The following is a 14,701-nucleotide window of genomic DNA, read 5'->3' on the forward strand; positions in this document are numbered from 1 at the left end:
CACTAACTCGATCACCATTTGTGCCGCTTTAAATATTAAACGCTATTATAAACATTTCTTACTCAATTCCTCCACAAGACAAAACAATAAAGTCTTTCAGAAAACGTAAAAGTGCATTAAAATATTCATGATGATGCTGCATCTGTTATTGCCTGCCAATGCCAAATCAGGAATATTCAATATGAAATGCTACTACCAACATTTCTGTCTTAAAGACAAAGGATTGCAAAAGTTGTCAAATGATGATTCATTTTATATTGCCAGCTTAATTCCCAGTGAATTTTTCATGCATATTCAACACACCCCCTGCTTTAGTTGGCTCAGGAAACATGCTGTTAAACTATGCAGTGAATGCAGAAATAAGTCCACACTGCTGCCATGTGCAGTACTGACTCAATCCAGTACTTCTAGTGATGAAGTGCACTAATAGAAGTATTAAATGAAAAGATACAAGAAACAGTTTGAAACAACAATCACGTGAGCTAGTGTTCAGCACATGCTCCTCTCACCCATGTGAAAAGAGGAAAGAGAGAAGGCGTGTTCGCTCAGCGCGGAGAGAGAGAGAGAGAAAGACAAACAAACTCCGGACAGTGAACCTGAAGCGTTACACGAGCTCCAGCTGGGCTGTTTGGACTCACACACTGCGTCTAGAAAACTCCCAGCCTCACCTACGGTTTCTTCATCCTCCTCCTTCAGGACGCTGTTGTCATCCGAGTCGCTCTGAGCGGGCTTTCTGCCGTCCTCCACGGGGACCACGGTGAAGTTGGTGGGCATTTTCTCAGCATGTGTCTGTCTTGCTCCTTATCTGTGTGTCTCACACACGCTGACTCTCCTCCTCTGCGCTGGCTTGAGTTGTGGTTCGAAGTTCCCAGTTGTGCTCCTATCTCTTTGACACCGGCTTGATCATGTGACCAGCCTTCGCCCATATAAGGAGTCATGGAAGCTCCGCCCAGTGGGCCGTCCTCTCCGCACATGAGCTTCATCTGCTCTCCTCGACTGTGGCAGAACCTCCACAGACACAAGACACCAGATAAAGGAAGATATTGATTAAGATCCTTTTCAAGAGACTTCCTCCTGTTCAGAAGGGTTATTATCGGCAACTAAAACTAAAACCAACTATTAAAAAAAAAACATTTCCATAACTTGAATTAAAATAAACAATAAATGAAATAAAAGTAGTTGCAGAGTAGTTAAATCGGTACTCAATAACTCAATAGTTTCTTCTGCCACATAAATACCATTGTATCGCCCAGCGGTACAAATAAAATAAAATAAAATAAAATAAAATAAAATAAAATAAAATAAAATAAAATAAAATAAAATAAAATAAAATAAAATAAAATAAAAATGAATTAAAATAAAATAAAACAAAATGATTTGCTTGTTGTGCTCCTTTGGATAAAAGAGTCTGCTAAATGAATAAATGTAAAATATATATATATATATATATATATATATATATATATATATATATATATAAAGCTTATTTAATAGTTAGTTCCTAAAGCAACATTATGAATTATGTTCAGGATTCTTAGATGAATATAAAAGTTCATAGAACAGCATTTATTTGAAATTAAATTACTATCACGTTTGATGAATTTAATGAATAAAAGATTTAATTTCTTACTGAACAGTACTATACACCACATTACAGCTGTAAAACAGGTTGCAAACCCATTAGTGGCCAAAAAGATTAACCGTGTTCGCAAACAACTACAAGACTAGTAAATCTACACGTTATCCCGGGATTTACGAAATCATTTTAACATCAAAGCAGCGATTCAAGGCGTTTTCCTGTGTGTATGCATGTGTAAACACACTCGCACTAGAGCAATAGAGCAGCCTGTCATTAAAGCAGACAAACAGCATAGCTCTGCAGTTCAACAATAAATATGAGACTTGACACACTGTACGGTGGGATGTTTTGGCTGCAATAGTTGTCGTGCTTCATACATCATGACCTTTGACATGCAGTTTAGTTCAGTAAGACATGTCTGCACTGGCTGCGTGGAAACTTCTAGATTCACATGTAACAGTTAAGAGACATCGAAGAGTTTTACATTGTGAAACATTTAGAAAAGAAAATGACAAGTGTGTGGCACAGAAGAAAATTCAGTGAAATCTACCAAACCTAAAAGAGCAATAATTGTTTGCTAAAACAACTTTTGTCGCAGTTGTTGATGTGAAATTTTTAAAAGACGGTTTGTGGAATCAGGAAAATCTGCAGCATTATTAAATGTGATTCACACTGAACACTTGTGAAAAAGAAGTATACGTCAGTAATAATGAACTTCATTAAAAGTTGAAAGTAAGGTTTTATGATTTTCGGCAATTAAAGTAAAATATATTACGGTTTAAATGTATATTAAATGGAATTAGTTCAACTTTAACAGTGTTTAAGGGATCCACCTAAGTATATCTTTATATGGAATTTGATTTCATAATTACTTCTATTGTCTTTGAAAAATGGCTACTGTCTGATGTACTGACAAACATTTATGGTAAACTGAAATAAACTGAAAAATAGAAAAGTATACATTACTATTTAAATTTATATTACGTAATATATATATATATATATATATATATATATATATTATAATGGATCTGCTTCTGCTCACTTAAAGTCCCCCTGTGGTGTGAATCCAGCTGTTAATGCTGTTTATGTGTGTATGTGGTGTTTTAAATATGCTTTAACACACACCATGTGTAAGTTCATAAGTCGACAGCATTGCTGAGTAAGACAAAGCCAGTCTCAAAAACACGGTGTAAAATCGCTGGTGTTTCTGACGTCACAAACGACCTTGTAACCAATCAGATCAACGTGTGATCGTCAACCAGTGGATCTCTGAGTGAGTGAGTGGCGGCAGTGCTCATTTGCATATTAATAGAACCATGAATATTAAATGAGGTAAGGGTGTCGAGTTACATTCAAGATATTTTAAGGCATGAATGTATTTTTTCAAGGAAACGCTTAAATGTGTAATTTTGGTGATCAAAGATTAGTTTTAAGGGATAAAATGATCAACTACTGGGGGACTTTAATAAAGTACATTTTTCCTCAACATGACACATGATTATTTGAATCTGAATCACAGGCTGGATGACACACACAGAAGCTATAAAAGAGAAAGAGGAAGAGGAAGTCAGTGCTGCTGATATGAGTAATGTGATTTACCCCACATTCCTCTTGATCTACATGACATGTGAACCATTAATTCCTCCTGAAAGACCAAAAAGGCTCCGGTTTATTATGCTACTGTTGTTCTGGGAGTCGAGCACTTGAGATTGAATTACACTGCAGTGCTGAGAACAGACTCAAGCACACCAACGGCCCACTGGAGGATTCAACGGTCGAACCGGTCGGGTCATAGGGATATAAATAACATGCACTGACTCACTAATGGACCAGAAACAGCGGGATTCTAGGATGTACTGATGCTGTTTACTTTTGGATTATTGCACAACACTCTTTCCTCTCAATTAAACTTTATAGAGTTAAAGTAAAAGCCACTATAAATCCATTACTGCATTAAAGTCAGCATTAAATCAAAACTCTTATTTGTTTTTTTATGGAATATTGCAGGATTTATTTAAAATGATTTCAAAATATCTTCCCCTCCCTCTTGCACATCTATTCTCGTCTCTGATGACGAGGGCGGGACTATAACCTGTCACTCACATGAGATCAGCCAATAGCAGATAACCATCCAATCAATTCCAACATGGACAAAACCAAGCCCCGCCCTTCATTTGTTATTGTCCCAGAAGCCATTTCACTCGATTATACTTCACAATTGGGAAGAAATGACTATTGAAACTTCTGTTTCATGCCGACGTTAAGACTGGGCAGTACAATGAGGCAGAAGAAACTATTCAGTAGTTTCCAGAGATGCTGTTTACCGATTGAACTACTCAGCAAAGCCTGAGCACTTCACTGATTATAATGGGCTTGATATAGCTCTGATTCGTCACGCTACTTATGTCCGATGTGGAAACTGTGAACTGTAAGTTGCTTATGGTATCATTTGTGTGCGGTCACAATGGTTATCTCCATAAGGAATTTCCAATTATGATGGACTTTGGTCTGATTTCCTATTCAAAAATATGTTATCTTGTCCTAAAGTTAAAGTTTCATAATACTAGGAAAGAACAAGAGGATTTTACAGGATAAACAACAGAAATCCTGTTATTATAACAGTACAGTATATGCATCAAATGACTAAAAAAAGGCACGCATAACATTATATATTTATATATTATTAATATTATAATTTTTTTTACATAATGTAAATATTATATAGGTATCTTGACCATATATAATTTCAAGCTAAACTTTGGCCATCTGTCTGAATAATAAATTAATTCAAAATAATTTTACTAAAACCACATAAATAAAAATATGCCATCCATGGTCAGGACAGACCTGATCTTTTGCCCAGGAATGACTAAAGAGTGACCGGAAAATGTAAAAGCGGCCAGGAAATCGCTCTAATGAATTGGTTCCACCTGTGCAACAACCTTTAAATAGCAAAATGTCCAAAGTTTGGATTTACTGGGCATTGCAAACTACAGGACACACATTTTCTAACTTCCTCCAACTGGCTAATCCCAGATCCAGTCGTTCTGGCAGGTGAGATCAACCAGAGTCTCGAAATCAGATCCGGTCAGAAACTGTGTGATTTATACGTCCAGCTGAGTTGATTTATGAAGCTGGATTTGTTTAGTCCGCTCTCATTTCCTGCACTTTGAAGACTGGGCTGATCTAGAAAGCTTAGTGACGCATAAAGCAATTAATACAATAGTCTAACATTGCATAATCTAACACAATCACAAATTTACAATACAAACACCGACAATTGTGAGGTTTTGGGGGTGTCTGAAGGGTCAAACGGTTGAAATGCAGGTCACAGAGGCGTCAGAACAGATATATAATGTGGAAACAAAATCAAGAGACATATAAGAACCATACAAACTATGTAAAAATTTAAAAATAAATATCAAATGAGACGAATTAAACATTTTTAAGGTATTTCATGGTATCATTTTTTTTTCAAAAATAATATTTTTTATAATAAAATTAAAAATATTTGACTATTGTGTTTTTTTAAAGTAATATGTAAAATTAATATATATGTAATATTTTAAAGTAATCTGTAAGAGCGCTTGTCTTTTCCAATAAAAGCAAAACAACGTCAAATATGTGACCTTATAGCCTTGTGTAAACACTACTGAGCCTGTAAGCAAAGCACATATTGTCATAGTGCTCTAAACATTATTTCACAACCATTAGTGTCCTATAAGGAGCTTTGGTTGGTTGAAGTTGAAGTAACAAGTGTGCGGGTGTTTAAAGTGCTGTTGTGCAACACAAGTATTAGGAGTAAATCTGCTGCCACCTGCTGACAGTCTTTGGTAAAGCAAGCAAAACACATCTAAACATTTTTCAAAGCATTTCTGTATGAAATTCTGTGCTCGTTTGACATGACAGTTCAGTCGGATTGATGATTTTACACCGATCATGCTAACGAAACAACAGTGTGGAGTGAGACTGTGAAATGCACCAGAGAAAACTTTTCCTGGCATCATGACATCTACAAAACCAAACTTTCCACTTGTTGACCAGTTTTTACACAAAGACTCTTTAGACCTGCAGTGATATTTCCATGCTACATTTATAGAGCAAACAAGCAGACTCATTTGTGCTGGTTTAGACCCTGAAGGAGAACTAAAGCCTGTTAGTTATGCATCATCTCACTGTTGACCAACACAGGCCTTTTACCAATGTCATTATATCAATGTCGAAACAGGAAGAGTGGGTGACAACGATATTATCATTAACTAAAACTAAAACCATACAAAAAATCATCAGTAACATGAAATCAAAAACGTGAACTAAAAAAAAAGAAACGTTTATTTAAGCGCTGTACTGAAAAACAATTAGTGTAGAAACAATATTCACTCAAGAATATTTCACAATTAACTACAAAGAAACAGCAAGTAACATTAAAATGAGTTTCTTTTAAAATATACCTCAAAAATCTGTTTTATTTACAACATTGAAAACGTATTGTTTATAATGTAGTTGCCAAGGCATCGTTTCTCGTTTTAGTTTAGTTTAGCTCAACTTGCAGTACAAAAGTAACGATAAAAAAGATATATTTTTTTAAACTAATAAAAATGGTGAAAACAAAAACATAATTTTAAGTCAAATGAAAAGTGAGCATTAACGTTTTAAATATTGATAAAGCTATATTCTAAAATAAAACTACTTTGCTAAACACTGCGCGATGGCAAATGGAAATATTGGTTTAATTCCGCCATATATGTTTGAACCAGAAACTAATTCAGAAGAAGATGAGTTATAATGAATTATCACAGAGTCTACAAGTTAATGGATCAGAAGGTAATGTGTTTTATGTCTCGCTCTCTACAATGCCAGACACAGTAATTGATATGATTATCCTTTGGCTCGACTGTTATCGAACAGCTAATAATGTGTGGCTAATGTTACACAAACCATGTTCCTGAGTGCAGTTGAACATCATCAGTGAAGCCCCGCCCCCACACTGACGGGATTGGTCACATGTTTGTGATGGTTGGAAACAGGGGCGGTCTTTGGTACACTTCAATTTTAAGGAGGAAATACTCATAGGTGTTGACTGATTAAAGCATAATAAAACACCATATAGACATACAAACAACATTTAAAACTTGATTTTGACCAAGAGTGATCTTTAAACTAGCCTGTATTTCACAGAACAAGTTCACACACACACAGTGTGTTACAGTAGATGTTCACCCCCATCCAGTGCATGTCACTGTTTCTAAATCAGTCTCGACTGTACAAGTGTGCAAACGTTACAGGGAGCTTAAAAACAGATAGCAGAGTGATCACGAAATGTCACGCCGTCACGCGAGGAATCCGCACTAATCCCGCTGGCACATATAAAATAATTACTATAAACATCCTTCAACATTACAGTCAACAGCTGGAGATAAACGGAGCTTCTCTGCTTCTAGAACGAAGCGACCGTAAGCAGGCGATGACAGATCCTCGGCCGTTCTGGCACACACACACATCTCAAGTGTCGGGGCAGATGCTTCAGCTGTCCGTCATACACGACCGGATCAGGTGACGGCTTTTTTTGCTCCTCTGCAGCACAAGACAAATATCCAGAGAATTCGAGATTATCCGAGAGGGTTGTTTGATCCTGGTGACCGTGAGAGGGTCCTGAAACGGGAGCTTGTGCCAAACGCAAGGCCAACAAAACCCCCCACGGTGCCAGCGGCTCAGTTTATCTAAATGATTGTGAGGGTTTATCGACTTAGATTTTATAAGAGCGACATGACAGTGTCCACCAGACAATATGCTGCTATGGACACCGAGTCCGACGAAAAAGTTCTCCTAAATATGTAAATTCACTGTCATTACAAACCAGCAACTTAATTTTTTTAGAACACTAAAGAAGTTTTGCAAAATGTTTGATCTTAAAAAACTTAAACTTAAAACTAGCGATCGTTTCGCTTGATAAGACCCTTATTCATCGTCTGGAATCGTTTAAAGCCTTTTGAACAAGCTTGCAGTTTGTACTGAAAGTTTCTTTTGGACCTTGAACTGTTTGGTTCCCACTGAAGTCCATTATATGGAGAAAAATCCTGGAACGTTTTCATTAAAAACTTTAATTTCTTTTCGACTGAAGAAAGAAAGACATGGACATCTTGGATGACATGGGGGTGAGTAAATTATCAGCAAAAGTTTTTTGAAAAGTGAGCTAATCCTTTAAAGGCCCACTGAAGTTTTGATGCCGCTTTGTATGATGCGCCAACGTAATTTTCACTGAAACAGGGACATATTCATTGGCTCCTCCCCTTTTTCAAATAGCCAATAGCATTTAGTTTTCCTCACAGATTCCTCACACGTTGGATTCAATAGTAGAGCGTGAAAAAATGCGTAAACCAACGTGGAAAACGTAATAAAACTTTATTACGAACACACATCTCCAACCCCTTTTTATAGTATTTATAGCATAAAGGGCGGAGCTATAGAATCTAGAGAACACTTGATTGGACAGAAGATGTGATGAGAAGGTGAAGTCCGCAGTGATGTCATAAAAATCTGTTCTACGAACGATGTATTAATCACGTTTTTTGTGCTAACAGTGATGTATTATAGACCAGATAACTTTGAATAAACATTCTATTAATATTTCTGGAAGAATGTTTGGTATTAACTTTGCTGGAAAGTTAGCCAAAGCTCCCGCCCAGCAAACACAGAACGTTCCCCTAACGTTCCAGAATGGTCCCATGAGGTTATTTTTTTGGGAACCAAAAAGGAATGTTATAGGAACGTTCCATGTAGGTTATTTTTAGGTTCCATTTTTATAATAACGTAAGGAAAATGTTCCGGGAACGTTCCCTTAACCTTAAGGGAAAGTTCTAGGAACGTTCTGGGAACCAAAAACTAACGTTCCCAGAACCTAAATTCGTTTGCTGGGCGGTTAGCTGGGTTAAATGTAGTCCATAGACACATTATGCGTTATATTTCAAGTTTTCTTAAATCTTCTGATTGTTTTGTGTCAGAAAAATAAATAAATAATAAAAATAAATACTCTTCCAACAAACCTCATTAGTATATTTAAACTTGGTGCATCACGATTGGATTTATAGTGGGAAAACTTTCCACCTAACATCCCCTTTTTGGTCCTAATGAAATGAAATTGAATAAGTCATTCAGTTTTGGAAGGTGATGACAACTATTTGAGTGAATTATTCCTTTAAACGTTGACCTGCCATTGGTTCTTCATGCACATCTCCCAGACACAGATATAACACTAAACTGATTCTGACTGCCAGAGTTTATTTAGCATTAGGAGACCACCTGCTACTTTCAACGCCTGAGCAATGTTTCAGAGCCGGAGCGCGATGACATGAACAACAAGAGTCGTGAGCCAAGAGCACACTGTCCTTTAGCACGGGGCTGATGGGAATGAAACGCCACGCAGGGGATAACACACATGAAGAAGAGTTTCCTTACAGGATAATCAACACAGATCGGCTGAGAAAAGTCACAAAGCTCTCGGACTAAATCTAAAATATCTTAAACTGTGTCCCGAAGATGAACGGCCTTGAACTAACCCTTAAAAAGTATACAATCATACTTAAAAAAAAATGTTTTTTTGATCAGACGTATCCCATGATGCTTTCATATGCTTTGTAGGTAGAGTGCATAAACAAACCAACCATCTGAACAAGAGCACAGTCACATGACTCTCATCTTATGATGCCAATTAGAGCGATAAATTTTCAATTGACTCCTGAACTCTAAAGCTAATTACTGCAGCCCAGACGCACACAAACAAACTGGGTGAAATTCATCATGTTTATGCAAGAAGAGGAGAAGAAAACGTGTTTTAATAACTGGAAATATAGAAACACACACCACTGTTGTTATGGATGTGCAGACAAACAGCCAACACAAATAGGCCTGTAGCTTGAGTCAGCTGTTCACAGTATCCTGACGGAGAAATAAAAATTCCCACTTCTCTTTTACATCCGCCCTGATCCTGACAGAAGACCACCGAGTGTCTAACACACGACCTTTAGTCTCTGAGATCAGAAACACACACCTGACACGATGCTTTAACCTCCATTAAACAGCCGAAAGTGAGCATGTTTGCATCCAAATCCTCCAGCTCTACTGAGTTCAGATCTTACATGATCATGACATGAAGCAGATCAAGTTAAACACTCGTCTCAGATCACACATGAAATCCGTGATTTGAAAACTACACTTTCAAGAACTCTGCAGTAGATCTGTTGACTCAGCACTACGTCTCTGCTAAAATATCATGTGATCTTTACTAATAATGAGTCTACAGTATCATGTGGCATATGAAAACACTTAATCAGCAACTATTCAAGCTTAAATACTTTCAATTGGTTTGTTTTTTGTTGTTGCTTTTTCTGTTCTGACCAAAAGTCATATTTCTTTGAGAACCAAATATACATAAGAGTACATTTAACCAAACATGCAAGTAATAATAATAAAAAAAAAATCAATTTGACAGCATATATGCCATAGTTTGTGTTGCTTTCAAATGTCAACCTTTAGATATTTTTTCCAAACTTGTTTTAATGAATAATATACTACCGAACCGAACAATTAAAATAATTAAATATTAAAACAATATTTGTTTTCAGCTTTTACAAGATTAACAAGAAAACTAGCCTTTATTTGGATAATGTTCAATTTGTACCTTTGTTTGGACTTCAGCAAGAATTTTGCATAAGTGCAAAGAGTAACAATTGTTTGATTTCTCAAACTGTGAGAGTCTAAAATTGTTTGTTGTAATCAACAATATTCCAATTTGTAATTAATCTGGAATATTTCTTTAATTTCCCAGACATATGGGATTTTTATTTGGTTGCATTTTGGTTTTTAATTGGTCAATAAACTACAATACGCTTCTAAAATGAAAACCCAGCATCATGTCTTCGCACTGGACTGCTCTGTCTGGGAACAAGGCCTTTTACGTTGGGTTGGGTTTGGAAAAATTCCCTTATTTAGCAATATTCTATGTCTGTAAGACCACAAAATTGCTTGATGTTTGGGAGCAACTTTGCTCAGCATTGTTCTGAGTCTGGGAGTGAAGGTTATAAGAGCATCACCACATACTGTATATGAATAGAGATGTTCTTGACTCCCATAATGAGTGTGTAACCCAATCCAACGCTCCCCAGCTCAACCATCTGGAAGACGACTCCCATTTGCACTTCTCAAAGCCGAGACGCTTTAAAATGAACAAATGAAACTAATGTGGTATCTGTAGGTATCATCATGCTCTCAGGATCATCTCAATGCACTTGATAGAAGCTCATCACAAAACTTTCCCTTTGCTCTTTATATGATTAACACCAACTCTTAAAAACAAAACGTTGAGCCACATATTCAATAACCGCACCTCCAATAAGTGCCGTCTCCAAATCACCCGGACCTTCTTAAGGACTTCAGCAGGAGATCAGCTCTCACAATTACACTATAGACTTCTTTATAGACTAAGAGACTGGTGCTACAGTAGATAATCAAAGGCACTTTGGCTTTAAGAGGTCTTTGATTAAATTGCAGGCTAAATTTAATGAAGGGCCAATTGTAAGCTTTCATATCCGTTAAAGATAAAGACCGAAATTAGATAGAGAAACCCTGAAATACATTAAATGAATGTGGTTGGTTATATATCTTCCTCGTGTCAACACATGGTCATAGACATCACTAAATAAATGTGATAGCGATTTACTGATTCAAAGCGCAAATAGAGACTATAAAAGGCCTGGAAAACAGAAGCAGATTCAGATAGGCTGCTAGATCTCTAACCCGGGAAACAAACAGATGTGTCATGGTAATTAATGAAGACAGCTGAGCATGAAAAGTGTCCCAAGACACGTCTAGACAAGCCCCTGAAATCAGGCACTTGTGTTGCATAAAACGCATTCACCTGGTTAGGCCAATACAAAGAGAAAAGCGTAAAAAAAATTATGAGAGAATTTATTTTTTTTTGCAGCAAATATACATTTTGCTTAAGGAATATAAAGCATTATTAAACTGCATAATTCAACCAGCAAACCCTCTTATTGTGCTAATTTTGCAATAAAACAGCAACATGATACATATAAACATGACACCTGCAAAATACAGTGTCAAACATGCCAAACTAGTCATTTCATAGAAACTTACAAACAAAACCACTAAAATAACCTTATAGTAGATAATGTTGTTGTTAAAGTAATCATGTATTAATTTTGAGGACATTTGTCACAAGTTGTTATAGTTTTACTGTAACTTACTTTGGTTACATGTTTTTTATTTTATTTTATTTGTTTTGATGGAGAGTACTCATTATGACTCATTACTATAACTGCATTTTAAGACCACGTTTTAACATTTTAGTTTAACCAGCCCTTTAACTAATAAAAATAAAAGTAACTCATGCTAAGTGTTTAATTATTGCTAGACTGGAAATTATAACTAAATAAAGGCATATTTGAACGTAACGCCTCAATCATGTGAAGTCTAAACAGTCACAGTGATTTTTCTCCTGTCAGAAAACATTTCAATAAACATGTATAAGTGAATACTTAGCAAAACTAAAGAATGGAAACTAGCAAAACAACACAGGACGTATAACGTTCGTGTTCGGTTGCCGTTTTAGTAACCGTTTCCTAAAGTTCAATAACATAAATTGAAAAATAAATGTTCGATATTAACGTTCTCATAACGTTCCAGGAACAAACAAAAAAACGTTAGCAGGTTAACGGTCCTGACTCCTGAGAGAATTAAACCACCTCAGAGAAAAACAAACCGTCACAATAAATAATATTTAATATAGGCAATCTTCGAAAGACTAAATTCATTCAGACCGATCTTTTTGCAAACGTTCGTTTACTTCATTCATAATACCAAAACGACGACTAGTTTGTTTACACTGTAACGTTACACGAGTGACGTGACAAACTACTGACTGAGTTCTGGACGCGCGCGATTATCCTATTATATTCAACATAGCGGCTCTCCGTTTATTATAATAATACAAGAGTTCAGAGCGACACTTTCTGCCCGTGTGAACGGAACCCGTCTCACCGTATTTGTTGGGTTCTCTGCTGTACTGGAGGATGGGCACCGACCCCCGCCGCTCCGCGCGCTCGCCCTCACAGACACCGGCGGCGTCAAACACCGTGTCTCCGTCCGTTTCGTCTCCAAACGCGCTCTCATGCGCGGCCACCGGCACGACCCTGAACCTCTCGCTCATGTTGGTCGTCCGTGGGTCGGACCTGTCCGGTGTCTGATAAACTTCAGGGATCAGACGGCTTACGCCCGTGATTCATAGCCGGTAATCTGACAGTTTGTGAGGGCGCGCGCACAGAGGCGTGAATGTGTGAGAGGCGCGTGCTTGCAGAATGCGCTGCGCTGATTGGCTGAGAGCTGAACGGGGCTTCGTATAAATAACAGAACCATGCTGGAGATCTCAGTCTGGGATTTAAAAGTGCTCACAGTCACAGTCCCATCAACTTTTACAATTAATAAATTGCATTGAGCCATTTCAAGATCAAGTACAATGTTAAGCCATTGTTTACAAAAATATTAACGTTTTTTTATGTAAAATTAAAATTGTATTAATTCATGTCATTAATGTACTGTTAATGTTCATATATGTATTTCTGTATGAAGGTCTATGTACTGTATTTATGTATGTATGTGTGTATGTGTGTGTGTATCATGTATGTATGTATGTATTAACAAAGCAAAAAAAAAAAAGTTTGCCAAGAAACTGATTGACAATCACTGCAGTTTATGAGACCAAATTATTTTCATTAAAAGTAAAACATTTCAGCTTTATTTTGGTTCAGTATGTTGACATTTGTGTTTTGTGTTTGTGTTTGTTTTAGTTTTTTTCAATTATGTTGTTTTTTTCAGTGAATGATGATTATTTGTGGACTGGACAAGCTGTCGCTAAATGGTAAACACAGATATGTGATCAGTTAGCAGTTATTGTTTAATTGTTATGATGAAAATTATTATTTTATATAATGTTTATTGTGACAGACTCTTGGGATTTCCTGCTGTCATGTTCTCCAGTGTTTGATAGACGTCTGTCTGATATAAACTCATATTCACATGAGCTTGTGGCTTCATTAACATCCACTTTCTGTTTGTGTCGTGTGTTTTACGGATGAGTAACTCATTTGAGGAGTTTCAAACAGCAGATCTTCACACACAACATGAGGAAGATCTGCTGTTGATGATGAGACTGATGATCAGACTTTGAGTCACAGACAGAGTTATTATTTCCACAATATCACATGAAATAAAAACACTACTTATTTAAACCAACATTTAAACACAGCTTTATTACTTTTTCTCATCCGGGTCTGTTTTGAATCTCTTCATACATAAGATTAAATGAAGCCAAATTTTATGATCAGAATTATTAGAACTATTAAACTTTGTTTTGATTTGAGATATGCAAAATCAGAATCCCACACTGATCAGATAACCGGATGATCTGGGTCTTGTTGTGCCCTCATGTTTAGTTGTTAGCATGTTTTGTTGAGTTCAGTCCTCAGCATGAACTGTTCCAGTCTCTCAGGCTTTGTTTCAGCTGCTGTGGGATATTTTAGGAGACGGACAAAGTGGGACGGGATGATTCACATTCTGAAACTGACCAACACACTCACACTAGTGGAGATCCACTATTCTGACATGAAATACTGCACAAATACTCAGAAAACATTCAGTCAAATGTTGATGTTGGATGTCAGGTTCATTCAAATCCAAACTTATGGTGGAAAATAATAAATAATGATATAGGATATAATTAAACAATACAAGGAAACTGTAAATTCAGTAGTTGTTTAAAATAGGATTCTTTTTAAACGTCTTTTTTTCTGTGATTTGTGCTGATTATAAAGTTCAAAATATATGCAGTTTCTCTGAAAACCACGTATGAGGTTATGATCTTATTATTTTTCAGTCTCACCGTGTGTAATGGGTGTTCAGAGACGGATGATTTTGAGAGCAATTTGAAGTAAAAGTTAAATTAGAATAACAATAATGTAGTTTTGAATAAAGTGTTTGGTCAATTATTTTTGTGGTTTTGAATGTGTGTTATAGCATATAAGAAAATTATGAGTATGAAATAAGGAA

At 36.4% G+C, this 14,701-nt stretch overlaps 1 protein-coding gene across 6 annotated transcripts in view; it reads right to left on the minus strand.

The window, feature by feature from the left end:
* The window catches only part of slc12a7b (solute carrier family 12 member 7b), a 61,020-nt gene extending 48,137 nt beyond the window's left edge, over nucleotides 1–12,883 (minus strand). For 2 of the 6 annotated variants that reach the window (XM_039684500.2, XM_039684499.2), the window contains exon 1: nucleotides 12,638–12,883. In XM_039684500.2, coding sequence (XP_039540434.2) covers nucleotides 12,638–12,806 — 169 coding nt within the window. In that variant the 5' untranslated portion in view covers nucleotides 12,807–12,883. Of the gene's footprint in view, nucleotides 1–668; nucleotides 911–12,637 lie in introns of those variants that run through there. The other 4 variants (XM_039684503.2, XM_039684502.2, XM_039684501.2 and 1 more) reach the window with 3 other exon arrangements.
* Between the last annotated feature and the right edge of the window lie 1,818 nt (nucleotides 12,884–14,701).

The sequence above is a fragment of the Pimephales promelas genome, chromosome 22 (assembly GCF_988280905.1).
Source record: "Pimephales promelas chromosome 22, fPimPro1.hap1.1, whole genome shotgun sequence".
Taxonomy (NCBI): domain Eukaryota; kingdom Metazoa; phylum Chordata; class Actinopteri; order Cypriniformes; family Leuciscidae; genus Pimephales; species Pimephales promelas.